At 41.4% G+C, this 25624-nt stretch overlaps 1 protein-coding gene across 4 annotated transcripts in view; it reads left to right on the top strand.

The window, feature by feature from the left end:
* LOC144493684 (protein transport protein Sec24B-like) overlaps positions 1-25624 on the top strand; it is a 102403-nt gene that overhangs the window by 30857 nt on the left and 45922 nt on the right. Inside the window, exons 5-8 of one of the 4 annotated variants that reach the window (XM_078213020.1) lie at positions 8626-8721; positions 16357-16443; positions 20576-20736; positions 22220-22404. In XM_078213020.1, coding sequence (XP_078069146.1) covers positions 8626-8721; positions 16357-16443; positions 20576-20736; positions 22220-22404 — 529 coding nt within the window. Of the gene's footprint in view, positions 1-8625; positions 8722-16356; positions 16444-20551; positions 20737-22219; positions 22405-25624 lie in introns of all 4 variants that reach the window. The other 3 variants (XM_078213011.1, XM_078213040.1, XM_078213031.1) reach the window with 3 other exon arrangements.

Raw genomic sequence — 25624 nt, 5'->3', positions numbered from 1 at the left:
GGCCCATCTTATGCTGACTCTTGAAAGAACTATCCACTTAATCCCCAAAACCTGCTGTTCCCATACGCCTGTATTTTTTCCCCCTTCAAATATTCATCCAATTCCCATTTGGAAGTTACTATTGAATCTGCTTCCGCCACCCTTCTAGACAGTGCGTTCTAAATTAAAACAAAGTAATTTTTTTTTAAATCCTCATATCGCCTCTAGTTATTTTGCTGGCTATGATGCCATTGGAAACACTTTCTCCTCTATTTACTCATCCAGCAATCTAGAAGGCACTTATCAGAAACTAGCTAAGATCAACAAGATGACAATATGGTGAAATGATTTGATATTTATGCAATCTGAATAAATAACAAATTTATCAGTGCAACGTTTTATCAGACATCAATGTGCAACTACGAAGCCCTACGTTTTTTTTTTGCACCTGCCATGTGTTGCAACCCGTGTTATTGAAATCAAGTCAATGTGACCGAGTGCTGTATGGCCTGTAGGTAACTGTGATTGATATGTGACACCAGGTAGCTTGGAGCTCCCCACCTCTAAACAGTAAGGGAAGTCGAGACTCCATTGATCTCGGCTACTTCCTTCTCTGTGCTTGTCAGCTGCAATATTTTTGGAGGGTCCATTCCATTTATCTTTGGTCGTCTCTTTCAAGGAGGGAAAGAATAGCCCACTGTCTGAACATAATGGCAAGTGTTCATCCAATGGATAGAGGGCGAATGAGGCAGAGGCATGGCATTGCTTTCAGATGAGGGTGAGTGTGAGTAGTGGACGCACAAATGGGGCTGTGAAAGAGTAAGCAGAAAGAGAAGGAGGGGGTGTATCAGGAAGGTAAGCAAGGGTGAGGAGTATTGTGTTAGAGTAGACTTGACAAAACAGAATGAGGAGGTGGGGGTCATGCGGATATATTGACTCTGCATTTTCTGACCTGATTAGGACATTAAAAGAAATTCTGTACTCAATCCAGCAGTGTGTTACCAAACCCCTGCCACGACTGACCACGTCGACTACCTTCAGCCCCACTTTCTTGGTTTCCATTGCAGACTTATTTCTCCCATTTGTAAATGGATAGAGTATATCTTTCCAACTCCTTGCAGCCATCAGGAACACATCCAGGGAGGTGTCACTGAAGTGAGGGATAGCTTTGCACTGGCTCTCTCCATTCTGGTACTTCCTTCTCTCTGGTTCCCAACTTCAAACTCCTTCAAATTGCAGGTATACTGCTGGAGTTGAGGTAATGCCATGTGGGTTTACATTGCACTTGGTGCCACAGACTGAACAAGAAATCGGAGGCAAAATTATAATAAAGTTGCTGAGTTTAAAAAGTAATTGCCAGGTGTGCTGCATTCACTCTGGATTTCCTGAGCACTAATGGACCCCTTACCCCAGTGAGTTGCAGAATTAAAATTGGGGCCGATGTGTCCATTGCCCTTGTATAATTATTAATAAATTGTAAAAGTCGATACTTATTTTCATAATGCATAAAAACATTAGCTCAAGTTAGTGAAATTCAGATTTTTCTTTTTTTTGAGACTGATGGCAGTGAATAATTTGTTTAACAGTGAGTACTTTGGACCTCTTTTGTCGGAGTGTTGTTGAATCAACCAGTAAACATCTGGCAGTGTATCTAGGATGCTGCAGTAATCTATTAGCCCTTTATAATCAGTTCCCGAAGTTACCATGGGTGTTTTTTTAAATATTCAGCTAAACAACAGAATGGATTTAAAAATGAAAATAGGAGCTTATAATCCTAATTCCTTGTTACTCTAAAGGAAAGATCATTGATCCTCACGCGCGCACAATTTCAACTTCCAAAGGATAGAGTCATAGGGGTTTACAGCATGGAAACAGGCCCTTCGGCCCAACTTGTCCATGCCACCCTTTTTTTTTAAAACCCCTAAGCCAATCCCAATTGCCCGCATTTGGCCCATATCCCTCTATACCCATCGTACCCATGTAACTATCTAAATGCTTTTTAAAAGACAAAATTGTATCCACCTCTACTACATCCTCTGGCAGCTTGTTCCAGACACTCACCACCCTTTGTGTGAAAAAATTGCCCCTCTGGACCCTTTTGTATCTCTCCCCCTCTCACCTTAAACCTATCTCCTCTAGTTTTAGACTCCCCTGCCTTTGGGAAAAGATGTTGACTATCTAGCTGACCTGTGCCCCTCATTATTTTATAGACCTCTATAAGATCATCCCTCAGCCTCCTACGCTCCAGAGAAAAAAAGTCCCAGTCTATCCAGCCTCTCTTTATAACTCAATCCATCAAGTCCCGGTAGCATCCTAGTAAATCTTTTCTGCACTCTTTCTACTTTAATAATATTCTTTCTATATTAGGGTGACCAGAATTGCACACAGAATTCCAAGTGTGGCCTTACCAATGTCTTGTACAACTTCAACAAGACATTCCAACTCCTGTATTCAATGTTCTGACTGATGAAACCAAGCATGCCAAATGCCGCCTTCATCACTCTGTCATCTCAGTGGTCCATGTGTTTTGTGACCACTTTCATTTGTACAAATTTGGTTCATTACATACGTTTCCTATGTTTTTGTATTATGAAACTAGTGAACTGCAAATCTGTAGAGTTACCAGACCTCCTTGAGATCAAAAATAAGGACAAAATATTCAAACTGTTAGAAATGCAATTAGTTAAAGGGACATTGTTTAGAAATACCTGATATAAATTACGCCATGATGTGGAGTTGCTGGCGTTGGACTGGGGTAGGCACAGTAAGTAGTCTCACAACACCAGGGTTAAAGTCCAACAGGTTTATTTGGTAACACGAGCTTTCGGAGCGTTGCCCCTCACCTGATGAAGGGGCAACGCTCCGAAAGCTCGTGCTACCAAATAAACCTGTTGGACTTTAACCTGGTGTTGTGAGACTACTTAATATAAATTATGCAGCATGGGGGCAGATTGTGAGTTTGCATCACTTTTAGTAATGAAATTTAAGGAGGTAACACATTCATCATGCAGTAGTTTTTGTATGAGCGATGCATACATTGTTGAAACACTTTTGGAAAGATAATTGTAAACTTCTATATAATGCCACATTGGGTCCAGTGTTGTTATTGTTAATCACTTTGGCTGTATGAAGTCTAATCATAATTACTCATTTCCGTAGAGGGACACCTAGCCTTTAAAATTGGAAATAGAAATATTCTTGATGGTAAATATGTTCTGGTTCCTCTGTTCTCAAATTTTCTTCTATTAAATGCTATTTGAATTTGTGGGCTGGAGGATATTGCGACTGCTTTTCAATGTTGCATACAAATTCTGTTATAAATTTTAGATTTATCGATTCAATACCCTTGATATTGCAGACATCTGCTATAAAATGTGCACACAATTGTTTCCAGTGACAACTGAGGAACAGTTTGTTTACAGATATGGTTGACTTGAAGAGGGTTCTATCCAGTAATGCTAAAGTTCAGTTGCAAATATGGCGTAAAAGCATTAATTCTGCATACATTACCGTAGAGATTCTGCGTGTGGTGAGGACTCCCTGCATGATAAATTAAGTAGAATTGAAATACTAAACAAAAAATACAGTTTTGTAGCGATTCTTCATTGTAGTATATCAACATACTGAATGAGCTTTGGATTATCATGGGGAAAAATTATGAGGACACATGATTTTCGAGCTCGTTTCTTTCAATGTTTCAGACGTTGAAATGGAGGATACCCGTGCAACTTCTAAATGAAGTGCACTTTCCATTTGGTTGTTGATGATTCTTGTGCACGTTGTCAAATAATGTTTGTGGGATTTTCCTTTTTTCTCTCTCGTGGATTATGAGGAATTTAGCAGCAGCTAGGCCACTGCCTTCTACCTTCTATATTGTAAGGCCATTTTGGAGCTTCCATCCTTTACCAGTTATCTTATTTATGAAAATAGTTGTTCTTTGTTCTTGGATTTATTGTAGTTTTAATGGTTTGAGCTTATAGTGTTGAATAAAAATATTACGTTCTGCAGTCAGTTACATTTGCTGAAAAACATGATTGGTGATCTCAGTTTGTGCCAGATATGACGTGAATTGGCAAGCCTTTTGACAGCACAAAATATTCCACAGGTAACATCCTCAAAAGTAGGAGAAGTTAGCTGGTTGTACATTATTACTGGTCACATTGGGCAGGATTGAGAGTTGGATTAGTGAAGGTTAGGTTGTTTGACATTCTACTTAGGTGGTGATCCTTGCGTTGAAAGGCAATGAGTTCTGTTGGTGCTTTACGGGTTGTTACACTACACTGATCCATTGACACCAGTAAGTTTGCAGCTTCATAGTCCTTTGGGGCTGTCCACACACCATTCTTTAGCACTCGTAGTGCAGCAGTGGAAAAGAAGCACATAGTGAATTCTGTTTTCGCACCAGTTGTTTTGCTGCAACAGTAGTGGATATTTGCAGGCTGCTGTGTTACTGATTAAACTATTGGAATGCACATATGTTGGTGCTCTCTGCGAGTGGACAGGTGTTAAAAGTTCTAAAGAGACCTGGATCACATGAGGAGCTATGCAGTACTGATATTACATCTTCACAGAATATCCTCAACTTTGTTTAGCTTGGCTTAAGCTCTGTTACTTTCATAAGCACTGACCCTTCGAGTTTAGAAGAGACCGTTGAGTGGAATAGAGCTCCATAAAGTTAGACATGGAACTAATTGTGAACACATCATCTCATCTTTCCAACCCTATTGACTTGTTAAAATCATAGCTTTTGAGTTATATGCATCCCCTATCCAACTTTCTCCTGATCCAAATTTGTTGAATATTTCTTGACTTTATTCTTATGGATCGCGATGAGGGGAATTCAGCAGAGGCTAAATCAGCAACGTCCACTAACAATCAGGGAATTTGCAGTGTTATTTCTGATGAAAATCTGGAGCTGCAATCCTTGCTGCCTGTTGCCAACTGAGGCCTGTATTTCAGGTGTAGTAAAAAGGTGGCACAGTTTACAGTATCAAACAATTGATGGTGCAGAAGATAGTCATTTGGCCCACTGTGTCCACACTGGTTCTCCGATTGAGCACTCGCCTTGTTCCATTTTCCCGTCTTCTCCCTGTAACCCTGCATGTTCTTCCTTTTCAGATAATTGTCTAATTCCCTTTTAAATGCACATTTCAAATGAACCTGCCCTCACCATACTGTCAGGCAATGCATTCCAAATCCTAACCACTAGCTGCGTGAAAAAGTGTTTCCTCGTATCACTTTTACTTCTTTTAGTAATGACTTCAAATCTTGTTCTCGATCCTTTCACAAGTGGGAACAATTACTCCTCATCTACTCTGTCCAGATCCCTCATGATTTTCATAGAATCCTATAGTGCAGAAGGAGGCCATTCGGCCCATCGAGTCTGCACCGACCACAATCCCAGGCCCTACCCCGACAAACCCATGCATTTACCCTGCTAGTCCCCACAGAATTGTGCTGCCCACAATTTCTAATTCATCGACCAGATCTCCTCTCAGCCTTCTTTTCTCCAAGGAAAACGGTCTTAACTTCTCCAATGTATCATCACAACTGATGTTCCTCATTGCAACATTCCTCTTGTGAATCTTTTCTGCAACCTTTCTAATGCCTTCACATCATCCTAAAATGTGGCACCCAGACTGATTGCAATGCTCTAGCTGAGATTGAACTGGTGAAATACAAGTTCAACATAAAGCTCCGTGCTCTTGTACACAATGCCTCTAGTTATGAAGCCCAGTATAGTGTATGCTTCATTAACCATGCTCTCAGCCTGTCCTGCCACCTTCAATGATTTATGTACATGAACTGATTGCAAACCATTCGCACCCAGAAAAACAGCCCAAATACTAAATTATTTGTTGAACAAACATTTCAGATAATGTCCTAGTTTCGCATCAGCTGGCAGGATTGCCATTTTATGAGTGTGCTACAAGCTATAGAGTTTGCTAAATTTTGATTTGATTTGATTTATTATTGTCACATGTATTAGCATTCAGTGAAAAGTATTGTTTCTTGCGTGCTATACAGACAAAGCATACCGTTCATAGAGAAGGAAACGAGAGAGTGCAGAATGTAGTGTCACAGTCATAGCTGGGGTGTAGAGAAAGATCAACTTAATGCTAGCTAATTCCATTCAAAAGTCTGACAAAAATGGAAAACTTTCCTATCCCTGGATGAAAACAAGTTGACTTCCTTAATGGCACGTTGTAATCAACAACAACAAAGTAAGAGTGATCTAAGTGCTAATACTGTGCTGATCTCTTCATAATACATAGCTTGATGTAGGATCTTGGCATCCTAATATACTCCTGTGCTTGGTAGCATATTATTGGACCTTCCTGTAGTCATCTGTGCTGCTAAGATGTCTGAGTGTAGATGGATATTAGATAAGCAGGTTGTTAGATAAGCATTTTGCTTGTGGCATGCAAAAACTGTTTACAGAACTTGAAGACTAGCCTCGTATTTCTCCAAGAAGCAAACATATCTGTCTATGGACAATGCATAAGGACACAGTATGTTGAACTTGCAGGGGCCCTGGCAGACATATTTAAAATGTCAGTATTCACGGGGAAGGTGCCGGATGATTGGAGGGTGGCTCATGTTCCGTTGTTTAAAAAAGGTTCCAAAAGAAATCCGGGAAATTATAGGCCAGTAAGTTTGACGTCGGTGGTGGGAAAGTTATTGGAAGGTGTGATAAGGGATAGGATCTACAAATATTTGGATAGACAGGGACTTATTAGGGAGAGTCAACATGGCTTTGTGCGTGGTAGGTCATGTTTGACCAATCTATTAGAGTTTTTCGAAGAGGTTACCAGGAAAGTGGATGAAGAGAAGGCGGTGGATGTTGTCTACCTGGATTTCAGCAAGGCCTTTGACAAGGTCCCTCATGGGAGGTTAGTTAGGAAGGTTCAGTCGCAAGGTATACATGGGGAGGTAGTAAATTGGATTAGACACTGGTTCAATGGAAGAAGCCAGAGAGTGGTTGTGGAGGATTGCTTCTCTGAGTGGAGGCCTGTGACTAGTGGTGTGCCGCAGGGATCGGTGTTGGGTCCATTGTTGTTTGTCATCTATATCAATGATCTGGATGATAATGTGGTAAATTGGATCCGCAAGTTTGCTGATGATACAAAGATTGGAGGTGTAGTGGACAGTGAGGAAGGTTTTCAAAGCTTGCAGAGGGATTTGGACCAACTAGAAAAATGGCAAATGGAATTTAATGCAGACAAGTGTGAGATATTGCACTTTGGAAGGACAAACCAAAGAAGAACGTACAGGGTAAATGGTAGGACTCTGAAGAGTGCAGTTGAACAGAGGGATCTGGGAATACAGGTACAGAATTCCCTAAAAGTGACGTCACAGGTGGACAGGGTCGTAAAGAGTGCCTTTGGTACATTGGCCTTTATAAATCGGAGTATCGAGTATAAAAGTTGGAGTGTTATGGTAAGGTTATATAAGGCATTGGTGAGGCCGAATTTGGAGTATTGTGTACAGTTTTGGTCACCTAGTTACAGGAAGGATGTAAATAAGATTGAAAGAGTGCAGAGAAGGTTCACAAGGATGTTGCCGGGACTTGAGAAGCTGAGTTACAGAGAGAGATTAAGTAGGTTGGGACTTTATTCCCTGGAACGTAGAAGATTGAGGGGAGATTTGATAGAGGTGTATAAGATTTTGATGGGTATAGATAGAGTGAATGCAAGCAGGCTTTTTCCGCTGAGGCTAGGGGAGAAAAAAACCAGAGGGCATGGGTTAAGGGTGAAAGGAGAAAAGTTTAAAGGGAATATTAGGGGGGCTTCTTCACGCAGAGAGTGGTGGGAGTGTGGAATGAGCTGCCGGATAAAGTGGTAAATGCGGGGTCACTTTTAACATTTAAGAAAAACTTGGACGGGTTCATGGATGAGAGGGGTGTGGAGGGATATGGTCCAAGTGCAGGTCAGTGGGACTAGGCGAAAAATGGTTTGGCACAGACAAGAAGGGCCAAAAGGCCTGTTTCTGAGCTGTAATGTTCTATGGTTCTATGGTTTGCAGTTTATGGTCTTAAGGAGGCACACAATTTTCAAACATTGAGTTATTAAGACTACATAGGCAAGATTAGAATTGTTCATCAAGGTCACATGATGAATCGGTCAATTTGTCACTTGTGAGGAGCAACCACCTTTCACTCTGGTGTCAGAGATTGCTTTTAATCCTGCTGTTCGGTGTTCACCCTTGTAAAATTCCAGTTGTTAAAGTTGCCATAAATATAGTGTCTTTGTTAATCGTCCTTTTGTAAACTAAGATTACCTCTGCAATACCTTGTGGCTATCGATGAAGCTGATCCTATAAGTGGGTAACTATGCATTTCTTCCACAAAGATGTTTCTTGGGTACAATTGATTGGAAAATAATTACGAACCAAAACTGATACTTTTCTCTTTTCTCCCTTCTCCCTTACCCATTACCCTTTACTCCCTTACATTTGACGGACTGCTTTTATGTTTTGATTGCACTTTTTGTTGGGTTGTGTGAACTGGTCATTCATTAACTACTTGTTTTGTATCCTATTAACTTGCTCATCTGTCTTGTACTTTAATTGAATGATTTGCACTGAGTGATTCTTATTCTTTGCTCTGCTTAATTTTTATCTTGTTTTGTGCTTTCCACTTTACAGGCATGCACTATGGATATGTTGCTAATAATCAAGTTAATTCAGCACCGAGTCCCTTGTCATCAACTTCAGATGATGAGGATGATGATGATGAAGCAGGTGTGCTTTATGTTTTAACAGATGTCCTATATGTTGCACGTGCTGAATTCATTTGCTCTAAATCATTGACTAATTTTAATGCAAAAGCCACATTCTCTTTATGACTAGAGGGAACAAAATTTTCTACATTGAATAAATAATAATGACCAAGTACAGTTTATTAAGGTACAAAATGCATGAGTATCAAAGTGTAGTTCTGAGGGGAGTGGGTTTATCAGGCATTAAATCAAGGCTGCATAATCACTGAGCGGTTTATATAATATGAACTGATTTATTTATCTGATAAATACTGATTTTTCGTGCAAGCTCAATATTTTTTGGAATGAGAATGATTTGTATGGAAGTAATTTTTCCAAGAGCGAACTTGTATTTCTAAAGCACCTTACTGCACCTCAATACATCCCAGAGTGCTTTATGTAAAATTCGTTAGTTTAAAGGACCACTATTACCAAGTAGGTGACATGTGGCAGCCCATTTTGTGCACAACTATGTTCCACAGTAGTGTTAAGTTGAATGAGAAGCTAACCTGTTTTGCTGCTGTTGACTGTTATTACCTAAAATAACAAGAGAACTCTCCTTTGAATAAAGTGATGCGAGCTTTAACATTCATTTGAACAAGGAGGAGTGGCCTTGGGTTAATGTCTCAACTAAAGCATGGCATTACTGCCAATGTGGCATTCCTTAAGTACTGCACTAAAATGCTACATTAGGTTATTTGTTCAGTTACTGAACTGGATCCTGAACCCGCATGGCATGGAGTGACAGGAACCTATGGGTAGGTTAGGAGATTATGCTGTATTTAACAGTGGCTACTTAGGCACAGTTATAGACTGGCTAAGATTTTTTAAAAATGGAGAAATAAAAACCAGGACTGGCCACCACACAAGTTAGTTAAAGATAGAGAGCAATGAGGCAGATTCTGTTCTGGGGAAAAAGAACTTGTGCGATAAGTGTCTTGAGCTAGGGTAATGAAAGTAATCCAAATTAAATCCTAAACCATTGACAGTCAAACCATGAGCAATTATAGACCAACATTTTCTTTTGGACATGAATGCCTAATTTACTGTACTTGTCATATATATTTATCCACTCTGAATCAATTAAATTCAAAATCCGCAATGTTTTTTATAAACTGATCCTCAGTTGGTGGCCACAACTTGCAGTCTCTCCAGATTTAACTTTACTGTAAATGATTTATAGCGTCATTATTGAATCTCCAGTTCCATATTAGTAAACTCCTTTACTTTTTATCTTGCATTCTTTATTTCGCATGTTACAGTAATGTTGTTACCCATGGGGACAACTGGAAAAGCATTTTCACTGTTCAGTTGGACTTGATGCCCAGTGAATACAGCAGTAAAAAAGTGACTTTACAATCATTATGTTCACTAAGCGATAAAAATAAAGGGAGTTTACACCATCACTACTGCCATGCCTTGTTGCGATCGTAGACTGAGTGACTGGAGCCACGCTGATGCTGTCCTCAGTGCAGAGCTTTGCAATCCTGCTTTGAACACAGTCTTGATCAGTTACAATTTGTGATGCTTTTACATCACAACTTAAAATAAAAATCAAAATTAGCTACAATTTTTTTAAAAAGTAGACCTCAAGTGAAATGAACTGCTGCGTAAAATGTTAAATTTGATTTGTGTCTGTTCAAGTATTTTTGATTTCTGTGTGATGGGTGAGAAAGCAGTTTTATCGCTGGAACTGATCCTTGTCGATATCTTGATTTCTGCTCGCTATATTTAACATTATGACCAGAGTAGTCTATGACCTGAAGAAATCAAATAAGATTTTATGCTTGTTTGCATTTTCTTAAATGAAAGCCTTCTTTCCTTCTCTTTTCCTTCGCCAATAGTATCCTGTGCCCTGCTGGAGACAGTGACTCATGCTGAGCCTGATGGTATTTCACCCAAGAGGGCCAGGCGTTTTCTGTGACAATGAATTTCCCCAGACAATGAATCTCGAGGGCAATTTGATATCTGTGCGTGCTCAGCTTTAAATAGAGTCCATTACATAACGATGGAAGCCCATCTGATTTTTTTTCTCTACTTCGTTATGGAAGACTAAGAACTATTATAGTTCTCCCATATGATATTTGCTGTAATTGCCAAACAGCATTACTTGTCAGGGATTGAACCTGGTTATTTCCTGGACTGTATTGCCTGTTATGAAAGGATGCCAAGTCAGATAGGCTTATTTCTTCTCATTTTCCAGCTGTTTCCCAAGGTGTAAAAAAACTTAGACTGGTATCTATTAAGTTTTAAGATGGTCAGTAGTTTGAAAGGCCATTAAACCAAAGGCTATATTCAATGAGGCTGTATTTCTGGAGCCCCATCTTGCTAGATGGAAATGTGGATTGGAAAATTGAGCTGCAGTTTCTCAACAACCCATTTTTGTCTTAAAGTCTTGTTTCCAGAGCACAACCTCACTTAACTTGTCCATGTATTGTACCAGCTGTCCACAAGACCGTCAGGTTTTCTTTGTTATGTTTGTCTGTATATGTTGGCAATAGGAGCATCTTGAAAATTGGAGATGTTGCTGAGCGTTAAAGTTTACGTTCACTTGAGCCACTTAGACAGGTGGTCAAAGTCACTGGTTCCAACTGAATCCAAGTGATTAATGATTAAATTTTGCTTACACTGATAGTCCTTCCGTACAGAAAGAAAATATCAGGAAGGAGGTAGTATCTTTTGCTGGTGATAACGTAGGTAGAAGTATTATCTAATATACTGTGAAGACTGAATTCAACAAACACATTTTTCCCACTCTTTGTTGGAACTTGCAAAATTAACCTATCTCAAATAATATCTAGCAGACCATTTAGCAGTTGGTTACACGGCCAACATGTGATTCAGAATAATAGCAGTAGTGCAGGTTCAATTCCTGTTCTAGCTGAGGTAGATTTGCTTCCTCATCCTGCCCCTGAGAGTGGAAGGCAATGGCAAACCACCACTGACCAAAACTGCCAAGAGAATAACTCAGGATGAAGTATCATAAGACATTGAACCAAGGGCAGAAAATGCTGAAGAATCTCAGCAGGTCTGACAACATCTGTGGAGAGAGAACAGAGTTAATGTTTTTAGTATGGATGACTCTTCATCAAAGCTGAAGACAATTGAAAGTAGGATGAAATTTATAGTGTGTGTGTGCGCGTGTGTGTTTGTGTGTTCGTCATGGCTAAACAGGGTGCTGATAGTGGCACATAGTGGGGTGGGGGAAGGGGAGACAGTGGTAAGGGAAAAAAATATGGAAAGCGGGCTAAAGGAAGATGGAAATAGAAAAAATGAAGCAATTGAAGTAATATAAATGCATAAATAGTACATTTTAAAATATGAAATAAATTAAATTGCTCCCCCCCCACCCCCCTGCTTTTAATCCCACATTCCATGTCTTTTCCCTTATCATTGTCGCCTCTTCCAACCCACTATGGCCATCCGTTATCTACTTCAGGTTGTCTTTTGACACACTGCTTGCCTTTGGTCTGCCATTAACACATTCTGATCTCTTAATGTGCCACCATCCGCACCCTTCTTAGCCATGATCACCACCATTTACATTCCCTTTGTCTTTTCATCCTCGACACCATTGTCAATCTCTCCCTTGCCTCCACCTACTGCTGGCTTTCTATCCAGCCCTCACAGCAACTCACCTTACCACAACAGTATAAATCTCATCCTATTTTCAACCGTCTTCAGCTCTGACGAAGAGTCATTGAGATTCGAAATGTTGGCTCTATTCTCTCTCTACAGATGCTGTCAAACCTGCTGAGATTTTCCAACATTTTCTGTTTTTGTTTCAGATTCCAGCATCCACAGTAATTTTTTAAAATCTGTGAATCAGGGGCCCACCTTTGGGCAGAGTAAGCATGACGTGATGAAATAATATGTATATAGATTTCAATCACTACTGATTGCAAATGTTCTTGCATTGCTATTGCACTGGTAATAGAACATAGAATCTTACAGTGCAGAAGGAGGCCATTTGGCCCATAGAGTCTGCACCGACCACAATCCCACCCAGGCCCAATCCACATAACCCCATGCATTTACCCTAGCTAGTCCCCCTGACACTAAGGGGAAATTTAGCATGGCCAATCCACCTAACTCGCACTCTTTGGACTGTGGGAGGGAACCAGAGCACCCGGAGGAAACCCACACAGACACGGGGAGAATGTGCAGACTTCACACAGACAGGGAATTGAACCCGGGTCCGTGGTGCTGTGAGGCAGCAGTGCTAACCATTGTGCCACCATGACATAGCTGTGTCTTCAATTTAGTTTCTGTCCCGGCAATGCTATTGACCAAAGATCTGTGTGTAATTTACCAAAGACTATGCTATAACCTTATGCAACAGAAATAACTCATTTTGCTGAACACAGCAGTGCAGATGGATAAGCCCCCCCCCCCCCGGTGGTGTGGTACTGAATCATTCAGACCTGCACGCTCTCAGATGTGTGATCTCTAATTTGAACTAATTTAGCCAATCGCAGTCAATCCGGGAGTGGGGGGGGGGGGGGGGGGGCTACAATCTAAACAATTCAGCTAAGTTTTTGTGTCCATTTTCAGAATTATTTTTGAGTGGAAATTTTTTCGACCATTATCTACTGTTTTACCTACTCTGCCTTAGGAGGTGAAAGGTTTTTGACTTTTCACTCTTGATTGCTCTCCATGGACTCTTGCTGGGGAGTTCACATGTATGAGGCTCAGCTGTGTTACCCCCCATGGTGGACACTGTGTTGAATGCCACATGACAAAATGTGCCAGGGCTGCTGATGCCCAGGATACCAGACTGCAGCACCAATTCTTAACTTTAAAGAAAATTGTGCAGTGTTGGTCTGAGGAATTAGATGATCTCCTATGGGATTGCTTAGAGTCAGTAGACTGGTTAGTATTTAAAAACTGCAATCAGCCTGAATGAATACGTCACTACAGTAACTGACTTCATTTGTAAGCGTGTAGAAGACTGTGTGCCAAAGAAGCAAATCCACGTGTTTCCCAACCGGAAACCATGTATGAGCAGCGATATCCACTGTTTGCTGAAATCCAGGTCTGAGGCGTTCAAGTCAAGCAACCCTGACCTATACAAGAAAGCCAGATATGATCCAAGGAGATCCATCAAAGATGCCAAAAGACAATACCGGACCAAGCTAGAGTCCTAGGCTAGCCACACTGACCCCCGCTGACCATGGCACGGCCTGCAAGACATAATAGGCTACAAGATGAAGGCATGTAAAATCGCCAGCACCAACACACCCCTCCCTGATGAGCTCCAATCATTCTATGCCTGTTTTGAGCAAGAGGTCAGCGAGAGCATGCCCTCCACCCCAGAAACCTCAGACGAACCTGTATCTGAGGTCACCATTGCAGATGTCAGAGCAGCTTTCTTGAAGGTCAGCCCACGGAAAGCGACTGGCCCGGATGGGGTACCTGGGCGAGCAAACAGATCCTGTGTGGACCAGCTGGCAGGGGTATTCGCAGACATCTTCAACCTCTACAGCAATCTAAGGTCTCTATCTGCTGCAAGAAGACAACCATCATCCCGGTACCAAAGAAAGGCCAAGCAGTGTGCCTGAATGACTATCGTCCAGTGGCTCTGACATCCCATCATTATGAAGTACTTTGGAAGGTTAGTCATGGCATGAATCAATTCTGGCCTCCCAGATTGCCTGGATCCACTACAGTTTGCCTCCTGCTGCAACAGGTCCATGGCAGACACCATTTCCCTGGCCCTGCACTCATCCCTGGAACACCTAGGTAACAAGGACACCTATGTCAGACTCATATTTATCGAATACAGCTCAGCCTTAAACACCATTATTCTTACAAAACTCATCTCCAAACTCTGGGACTCGGCTCCTCCATCTGCGACTGGATCCTGAACTTCCTCACCCACAGACCGCAATCAGTAAGGATAGGCAACAACAGCACCTCCATGATCACCCTCAACACCGGTGCCCCACAAGGCTGTGTTCTCAGCCCCTTACTATACTCCTTATACATCTATGACTTTGTGGCCAAATTCCCCTCCATCTTGATTTTCAAGTTTGCTGATGACACCATCTTAGTGGTTCGGATCTCAAATAATGATGAGACAGAGTACAGGAAAGAGATAGAGAATCTGGTGAACTGGTGTGAGGACAATAATCTCTTCCTCAATGTCAACAAAACAAAGAAGTCATCGACTTCAGGAAGCGCAGTGGAGGACATGCCCCTGTCTACATCAGTGGGGATGAAGTAGAAATGGTCAAGAGCTTCAAGTTTTTAGGTGTTCAGATCATCACCAACAACCTGTCCTGGTCCCTCCATGCCGACACTATTGTTAAGAAAGCCCATCAAAGTCTCTACTTTCACACAAGACTAAGGAAATTTGGCATGTCCATGGCGACTCTCACCAACTTTTATAGATGCACCATAGAAAGCATGTTCTTTCTGGTTGTATCACGACTTGGTATGGCTCCTGCTCTGTCTAAGACCGTAAGAAACTACAAAGGGTCGTGAACGAAATCCAGTCCGTCACTCAAACTAGCCTCCCACCCATTGACACTGTCTACACTTCCCACTGCCTCAGAAAAGCAGCCAGCATAATCAAAGACCCCACACACCCCAGATGTACTCTCTTCCACCACCTTCCGTCGGGAAAAGAATACAAAAGTCTGAGGATACGTACAACTGACTCAAGAACAGCTTCTTCCCTGCTGCCATCAGACTTTTGAATGGACCTACCTCGCAATAAGTTGATCTTTCTCTACATCCTAGCTATGACTGTAACACTACATTCTGCACTCTCTCCTTTCCTTCTCTATGTACGGTATGCTTTGTCTATATATTGCACAAGAAACAATACTTTTCACTGTATACCAATACATGTGACAATAAATCAAAGGTGAAAGAGAAGCAGTGGGCTGGGGGTGAAGAAGGTGACCTTGATAGAAATAATGCATGTAATTGATGACCTTGGGTGCCTAAAATAACCTCCTCCGAGTTAGATTATTAGCTGTAATATGCAAAATATTATCATTAACCCAAAAATGACTTTTAGCAATTGAGGTTATAAGAATCTAACTAGGTAAATGATTATAACAATTTCTATATTTTTGTAATTTTGAAAGAGAAGATCAATTCCACATTTTGCCTTTTAGTCCAGTAGACCAATACTTATTCCTGTGAATTGCATTCAAATGACATTTCCTGAGATGAGTAGTCAATTCAACAAAATGGACAATTAGATTTTTGTATAACGTTTTCAATTTCTCGTAAATATGAATGTTTACAATGGCGTATTTAACTTGTACTGTTGTTCTTTAAAATGTTCAGAGACTGCTTTAGTTATCTTGCACTTGCTGTACAAAGTATTGTGAAGACCTGATAACATGGGCAAAAGTACTGTGTAAGTCAGTTATTTCCTTAGTAAGATTGTTTTCAATGCTGCACGCATTTTATTAACTGAAAATGAAATTTGATTTGTTCTGCTGAGCAAATGGTGAGATGTTTCTTTGTGAAAGCAAAGGTTCTGGATAAAGTTCCATTTATATTTTATACATCCATTTTAATTGCAGCCCTACATGGGTTTTTTTTGTGAATGTGTGACTTTCTGTGAACGTGTAACATGTTTTGATTATTATTTTTCTAGGTGTGGACTCTTCCTCTTCCTCCTCATCATCCACTAACACTTCACTTCCCAACAACTATGATGCTTTGGAAGGTGGAAGCTACCAAGGTAACTGCTTATTTTGGATGAAAAGGGTGATATATGTATGAGTTTCGGAGACGTGTGCTGTTTCCTAGACCTAATCTTTTTACACCTTCCTTCTAAAGCATTCATTGCATGTGATTAACTGTCTTTGTTTTTTTAAAAAACTTTTTTTCAACTTTTTATGTCGAGTAAATAACTCAAAACTAATTATATTAGTGCTGGACACTTGCCAATTTTGAACCTTCAGATGAGGTTCGTATATGATTAAGTGCAGAACACAGCTCCAATCTCAGGAGTGACCTCTAATGCAGAATATGACAATTTTCCACCACAGCCAGGTGGTCTTCTTGAACAGGCTGCCAGTTCAGAACAAGTATGTGACAGTTCTGTACCATTAGAGCCCGAACTCTCAGTGGAAGCTTTGAGACTGCGAGAACTCATTTCATGAAAGCACTTCTGTCATTTTTTTCATGTTGAGTGTTGAATTGGATGTTTAATTTGTAAATAAATAAATTTTTGCACAGTGGCTATGAAGCTCATTTTCAGATACCTAATCTGTAGTTTCCATAACTGTTTGATTTTGTAGCAAATCAAAAATGTTTTCAAATCGCTGGCTCATTGTTCTAATTTAGACAGAAATTCTACTTGAGTTTTTTGGGTATGAAGCTGACCTTTTTAGAACTGCTGGTAAATGTAATAATTGTGACTCTAAATAGAAAATAAAGAATCCAAAGAAATCATTCAAATGCAGAACATGATGAGAATCGGTCAGCGTTTAAAAATATGGCAATAATCTTGTTCATGTTTGAATTAAATACAGCAATATGTTAATGTACTTGCAAGGTGTTGCACAAAACTTAGCTGAGTTATGTTTCTGCTGAGTGTGTTCCACAGTTTTACTGAAGTGAACTTGAGAGAAAAACTTCACAAGATTAATAAGCCCGTCAGTATCTTTATCACATGGCAACTTTAAAAGGAGGAACTTGTTCACTCTAGCAGGGGCAGAGGAGTATTTGTTAAATTTCAAATACCCTGTCCATTTGGGAAGTATTTTTAATTTTACTGTTGATCTTGATCCCAGGAAGGACATGTTATTTTGTGTCTTTCAGTGCATTGTATTGAGGGCATTCATCTTCTCCCACTGTATTTTTTCTGTAAACACATTATTTCATATTGTTCATTCAAGACTTGGTTGTGGGAGGCTGAGACTAACTGAAATGTCATTCATTGAGCAAGTGGAAACAGCACAGTGGTTAGCATTGCTGCCTCACAACGCCAGGGTTGATTCCGGCCTTAGCTAACTGTCTATGTGGGGTTTGCACATTCTCCTCCAGGTGCTCCGGTTTCCTTCCACAGTCCAAAGATATGCAGGTTAGGTGGATTAGCCTTGGTAAATGTGTGGGGTTAAGGGAATGGGGTGAGCTTGGGTGAGATGCTCTTCAGTGCAGACTTGCTGAGTTAAATGGCCTCTTTCTGCACTGTAGGAATTCTATGGAGTTGGAGACTTGTCAGTATGTTCGGTTTCTCAGCTTATCATAACATGGATGCTGATGGTGGGCAAATAGAATACTTTTTATTTTAAGTCTCTAGGCTCCAGATTAAGACCTAGCCGCGTAATAGTACAACTGGTTACAAAGTTAAGTAACTTCTACTCTGCTTCAGTGATGTTACATCTAACCTTAGAAAGTATTCGTGTTGCATTTTAACATCCTTTAACCTTTCTACCCCAAATGAGAGTACCAAATTTCCATCAATCAGTAATGAATTGGGCCATTTGGAGCATGGTTTTATGGAAATCCCATACATGTAACAAAGAGATTGAGCTTCATCAACACCTTGGGCTGGATTTGACCATAACTTCAGAGTTGTGACCACTCAGTTTCTCTCAGCAAGGTTTAATGTTAAAGGGTGTATAGTGTTACAACAGTAAGTTAGTTGATAATATCATTGATAAAATATCAAATCAAATGTCATTGCCCGATATAATATTTACACACAGACCAGAATGTTCAAGTTTGACTTTCACCCTGTGATCAATTGGAATGCTGCAAAATAAACAGGACCCCCTTGACAAGAACACCTGCATGGAAATTGGAGGAGATTGGGATTTAGTTGTGTTGCATTTTTTGGCACACTGCTTACAAGAGAATAATTGCTACTTGATCAAGAAATAGAAGACTGAGGCAGCTAGGAACCCATTCCCCAGCATGGGTGGGTGATTGACATCCCCATCCACCACCTTCAACATTCACTTCCTCCAACACCAATGCAAAGTGGCAGCAGTGTGTACCATCTATGAAATGCTTTTCAGCAAATTGCTATGGCTGCTTTGGCTGCATCTTCCAAACCTTTAACCTCTACCATGTAGAAGGACAAGGATAAGCAATTCACGGAACACCACCAACGGCAAGTTTCCCTCAAATCCACTCACCATTCCTTCATTGTTGCCGGGTCAAACTCCTGGAACTCACTTCCTAACACCACTGTGGGTGTGCCTGCACCTCATGGACTGCAGCAGTTCAAGAAGGTGGCTTACCACTGCCATCTCAGGCAATTAGGGATGAGCAGCAAATGTGGCCTAGCCAGCAATGCCCACATCCTGAGAACAAATAAGAAAAAAAATAACAGCTTGCTTGTCGCTGCTAAGTTTGGGTTCTGCCAGGGCCGCTCAGCTCCTGATTACATTACAGCTTTGGCCCAAACGTGGGCAAAAGAGTTGAATTTCAGCGTTATGGGGAGATTGCTTGTCCTTGGAATCGAGGCAGCATTTGAATGAACATGGCATTAAAATTAAAGTAGTTGGGAATCAGGGATTAAAAGCTCCACTGGTTAGAGTCATACTGATTACAAAGGAAAATGCTTATGATTGTTGGAGGCCAATCATTTTAATCCTTGGACATCACTATGAGTTCATCAGAGTCATGTCTTAGGCCAAACATCTTTAGCCGCTTCATTGATGACCTTCCCTCTTTCATGAGGTCAGAAAGTGAAATGTTGGCTAATGTTGCACAGAGTTCAGTACCATTAATAATCCCACAGATAAGCAGCCTGTATCTGTGCCGCAGGTCCTGCACAACATTCAAGCTTGGGCTAAAAAGTGGCAAGTAACACTTGTGCCATACAAATAACCGGCTGTGGCCATTTCCAACAAGAGAGAACCTAACTATTTCCCCGAAGGCATTCAATGGCATATCATCACAGAATCCCTGATTGTCAGCATCCTGAAGTTTGTCATTGACTAGAAACTTAAATTAGCCAGTCGTATAAATACTGTGACTATGAGAGCAGGTCAGAGTCTGTAACAAATCATTTACTGACTCTCTAAAGCGTGTCCAGCACCTACAGGGCACAAGTCAGGAGGGTGTTGAAATTGTTTACACTTGCCTATATGAGTGCAGTTCAAAGATTGACAATGTCCAGGACAAGGAGCCCACTTGATCGGTACCCCATCCACCATCTTAAACGTTCACTGCCTCCGTTATCGATGCACAGCGATGGCAGTGTATACCATTATCAATGCACTGCCACAACTCGCCTAGCCGCCTTCAATACTATCTTTCAAACACACGACCTCTGCCAAGAAGAACAAAGGTACCTGAAGCATGGGTGCACCACCGCTTGCAAGTTTCCTTCCAAGTCACAGACCATTCTGATTTGGAACTATATCACCAATCCTTCTGTCGCTGGGACAAAGTCCTCAATTCCCTCCCAAACAGCATCGTGGATATGGACTGCAGTGTTTCAAAAACTACCACTTTGAGGGCATTTGGGGGAATAAATGCTGGTGTTGTTGTCAACGCTCCCCATATTCTAAAAATAAGTAGAAAAAAGTTATTGCAGATTTAGGAATGGTAACTTTCCAAATAAAATTCTGAATATAAGAACTGTTACCTGGTCATTTTTAATGCCCTGGTTCTCTCAAATGCGACTAAAACTAGATTATCTTGTCATTAGCTCTTTGCTGTTTGTTGCACCATGCCATACACAAATCGGCTGCCATGTTTTGCTGCATTACAACTGTGGCTATGCTTCATTGAGTTGAAGTGTTTTAGGTTGTGCTGACTGTATAAAGACGCATTCTATCTTTCTTTGAATATTATTGTAGTTGTATTTTCATGATTAATTTTTGCAGATTCAACACCTTCAATTACCACAGCTCCTGCTCCTTCTGATCCACATCCATTGAAGAGTACTAAACCATTTGGTTACGCATATCCAACTCTCCAACCAGCCTACCAGAACGTAGTTTCTCCTTCGCAATCTGTGTGTCCACCCACTGGCCCAGGATATTCTCCAGGACCTCAGCAGTTTGCTCAGGTAGAACTTCTGTGGAATTTTCCCATCCTGCCTACCACAAGAATCGCAGCGGGCGGGACACGGACCATCCAAAGGTCTGTTGACCTTGGGCAGGATTTTCTGGTTTTGGGGTGAGCGGGGTCGGAAAATCCCGCCCCTTGTATTTGTCTGAAGATGATCTCAATGTAATCTCCTCTTAACCTTCCTCACTTGCTACTCCCCCAAAAAGGATATGCTGGGGAGGTGGGAGAAAAGTTGGGGAATCTTTGGTATTTTGTGTCAATGTGGGCAATATTTTTGTGTGAATATCTTGCTTTACCCCTGTGGAATTGTTCTTTTCATATTCAAAAGTTGTGACTAGTCATTTACCCCCAGTTGTTGCATATGCCTATTCCTTCCTCTCCAGCGTTTGTAAGTTAATGGATCCAGCAGGAATATGTGTTATTGCTGCATGTAACATAGGCAAGTACATGGGGGAGAAAGGGATAGAAGGATCCATTGATAGGGTGAAGTAAAGTAGGAAGAAACATGAACATTGACACAGCCCTTTTGGGCTGAATGACCTATTTCTGTGTTGAAGTTTGAAGATTCTTTGAGGATGAGAAACCTCTGCACTTTGTGATGCTTCAGAAAAGGGGTTTTGGTTATTGACTTGGATAAATTTCTCAACTTCTGGTAGATAGTGGGGCAGGGAACGGGGCAATCATTGGAACTATCCAAAGTTATGCAAGTGTAAAATATTTTATATCTATACATAATGGGTATTTTCACTGCAGATGGGGAAGTGGGAACATTGTAGTACAATTTTTTAAATTTGCATTAACTCATTCTTCCATTAAACAGCTTAAGGACACACACAGTTGGTCTATTTCTTTGTTGGAGAATTTGGTTTGAAAATGGTCCTGTTTGTGGAGATGCGTCAGATTAGCACTGTAACAAAGTCTCTCCTCCTGAAAAAAGAAGCTTGATATTGTGCACATGTTTTTGTCACATCTAGACTGGAAATGCATCTTCACATTGCACTGGATTTGGATGGTATAAATTAATTTGCTTGCTAGTAAAACCTTTGAAAATCAAGACCAAATTTAAAGTGATCTGCTTGCTGCCTTCCATCAGAAGAACAAATCTGACATGGCAAATTGTTCTATCAAAATTAAATCTTACATCAACATTTGGCTAAGTGAAATATTCTGTGTCTAATTTTAGTGCCCTGAATTTATTTTGAAAATTTCTTGGAAAATCAGAATTTCTTGCAGATATACATTAAGTTTGATTTTAGTAAATTTGCTGTGTGGTTTTCGATTGTAACTGCGGCACCCCTTTCAAACTGACAATCTGTTTAGACATTCCAACAGGGTTTCGGTGTTTCAATATTTCAATAATAATAAAATTAATTAATATTAAAAAGTTTGTTTTTTTTACATTTTATTTTAGTTTATGTAAGAAAATGGATGCTGAAGTTAAAACGTAAAACCAGATAAAAGTACCTTTTCTTTAATTGCAGCCTTTTTCCAGTGTTAATCAGTTGTCGTCGACCATGGAGGGGCTGACCTTTCGGAATAACCGCAAGGCCGAAGCCCTGCGTCAAGTCAGTCTGCTTCAAGAACGGAATATTCTTCCACCTGTTCCAATGCTGAGCCCTCAATCCAATTTAAGTCCAGAACTGAAAAAGCTTAACTGCAGCCCAGAGTAAGTCAACAAGAGCCTTATTTACTATAGCGCGTACAGCATGTTTGTTGTTCCTCAGTTTTGATCCGCACATCCCTGCGTATGCCCTAATCCCACCGGCAGGACAGTCCCAGCAGAGGTGATGGCACAGTGGTATACACTTGGGAGGGAATTGCCTTGGGAGTCTTCAGCACCTTCTCCTGATCCCATGAAGTCTCATGACATCAGGTCAAACGTGGACTAGGTATCCTCCTGCTGATTACTATCTATTGCCCTCCCCTCAGCTGGTGAACCTATACTCCTCCATGTTCGACATCACTTGGAGGAAACACTGAGGGTGGAAAGGGCGCAGAATGTAATCTGAATGGGAGACTTCAATGTCCATCACCAAGAGGGCTCAGTAGCACTACCGCTGACCGAGTTGGTCAAGCCCTAATAACTGCCAGGATGGTCTGTGGCAGGTGGTGAGGGAACCAACAAGAGGGAAAAGTCCGCTTTACCTCATCCTCACCAATCTGCCCACTGCAAATGCATCTGTCCATGACAGTATCGGTAAGAGTGACCACTGCACAGTCTTTGTGGAGACCAAGCCTGTCTTCACATTGAGGATACCTTCCATCATGTTAAATCATTACCACTGTGCTAAATGATTTCATGATGTGGAGATGCCGGCGTTGGACTGGGGTGAACACAGTAAGAGTTTTAACAACACCAGGTTAAAGTCCCAACGGGTTTATTTGGTAGCAAATACCATAAGCTTTCGGAGCGCTGTTCCTTCGTCAGATGAGTGGAAATGATTTCAAACAGAGCTAGTATCTCAAAACAGGGCATCCATGAGTAGCTGTGGGCCAGGGCTGCTTAGCAATAACTTGCTCACTGACGCTCAGTTTGGGATCTGCCAGGGTCACTCAGCTCTGGACTTCTTTACAGCCTTGGTTCAAACATGGACTAAAGAGCTGAACTCCAGAGTTGAAGTGAGCGTGATTGCCCTTGACATCAAGGCAGCATTTGACTGAGTGTGGCATCAAGGAGCCCAAACCATCTTGTGCTGCTTCATCGGTGACCTTCCCTCCATCATAAGATCAGATGCTGGGGTGTTGGATGATGTTTGCACAACGTTCAGCACCATTTGTAACTCCTCAGATACTGAAGCAGTCCATGTCCAAATGTAGCAAGACCTGGACAATATCCAAGCTTGGGCTGACAAGTGGCAGGTAACATTTGTGCCAGGTAAGTGGCAATGAGCATCTCCAACAAGAAAATCTATTCATAGCCCCTTCACATTCAATGGCATTACCATTGCTGAATCTCCGCTATCAATATTCTGCGGGGGGGTTACCATTGAGCAGAAACTGAAATGGAGTAACCAGATAAATACTATGACTTTTTTTAAAATTCCTTTCACGCAATGTAGGCTTCACTGACTGGGCCAACATTTATTGCCTATCCCTAGCTGCCCTTGAGAACATGGTAGTGAGCTGCTTTCTTGAACTGTTGCAGTCCCTGAGGTGTAGGTACACCCACAGTGCTGCTGGGAAAGGAATTCCAAGATTTTGACCCAGCAACAGTGAAGGAATGGTAATATATTTGCAAGTCAGGATGGCGAGTGGCTTGGGGGGCAACTTGCATCTGGTGTTCTCATGTTGCTGCTGTTCTTGTCATTCTAGATGGTAATGGTTCTGGGTTTGGAAAGTGCTGCTGAAGGAACCTTGGTGAATTCCTGCAGTGCGTCTAATAGATGATGCACATCACTGCCACTGTTCGTCACTGATGAAGGGAGTGAATGTTTGTGGAAGGGATAGCAATCAAGCGGGCTGCTTTATTCTCGACTATAAGAACAGGTCAGAGGCTAGGAATTCTGAGGTGAGCAACTCCCCTCCTGACTCCCCAAAGCTTGTCCACCATCTACAAGGAACAAGTCAGGAGTGGAATGGAATATTCTCCACTTGCCTGGATGAGTGCCGCTCCAACAACACTCAAGAACCTTGACACCCATCCAGGAGAAAGCAGCTCACTTGATTGGCAACCCATCCACAAACATTCATTCTCTCCACCAATGACACACAGTGACACACTATCTACAAAATGCACTGCGGGAACTTGCCAAGACTTCTTGGCACCTTTCAAACCCACGAATGCTACCGTCTAGAAGGACGAGGGCAGCAAACATGTGAACACCACCACCTAGAAGTTCCCCTCCAAGCCAATCACCAGCCTGACTTTGAAATATAACGCTGTTCCTTCACTGTCGCTGGGTGAAAACCCTGGAACACCCTCCCTGATAATACTGTGGCTGCATCTGCACCACGTGGACTTCAGCGGTTAAAGAAGGCAGCTTACAACCACCTTCTCCAGGACAATTAGGGATGAGCAGTAAATGCTGGTCTAGCCAGTGAAGCACACGACCCATGCACAGGCTTGGGTGATCCAAGAGAAATATTTGCAACCTGTAGACTTTTAGAAGAATTTCAAATGCTGAATTAAGAGCAACATTAGCACAAGCCAATCTGTGATAATCAGATTGAAACTAATTTAAAAAATATTCTCTGGAAGGTGCTGTATCTGAATTGCATTAAGATTGTGCATTTTATGTTATTCCCTATGCTAAAATTGACATTTTCTGGCCCTGTAAAATCCAGTGCATATGCAAGATGGGGCGGCACAGTAGCACTGCTGCTTCACAGCGCCAGGGACTTGGGTTCGATTGCCAGCTTGGGTCACGGTCTCTGCGGAGTTTGCATGTTCTCCCCATGTCTGCGTGGGTTTCCTCCGGGTGCTCTGGTTTCCTCCCACATTCTGAAAGACATGCTGGTTAGGCGCATTGACCCGAATAGGCGCCGGACTGTGGCAACTCGGGGAATTTCACAGTAACTTCATTGCAGTCTTAATGTAAGTCTTACTTGTGACTAATAAGATACAGCAGATACTGGATATCCGAAAAAGAAGCAGAAAATGCTGAAAATACTAAGCAGGTCTGGCAGCATCTGCAGTGAGAGAAACAAGAGTTTATATTTCAGGTTGATGATCTTTGTCGGAACTGAAATTCCAGTGTATTGGTTATAGCCAGCTGCAGCTAGAAAATTATAATTGCGCTATTGATCAAGTTTCATTTCCAGGTTTGCAAACCATAAAACCTTTATTCACTTGTGACAAATAACAATTTATCACGTGGTTATATTTTTATTCAAAGTTTTCTAATACTAGCTGTGCATGTTTATATTTGTAAGTAAGTTAAGTGTGG

This window comes from Mustelus asterias, chromosome 1 (assembly GCF_964213995.1).
Source record: "Mustelus asterias chromosome 1, sMusAst1.hap1.1, whole genome shotgun sequence".
Classification (NCBI taxonomy): Eukaryota; Metazoa; Chordata; class Chondrichthyes; order Carcharhiniformes; family Triakidae; genus Mustelus; species Mustelus asterias.
Note: the sequence above shows the minus strand (reverse complement) of the source record. Positions and strands in the feature narration are given on the sequence as shown.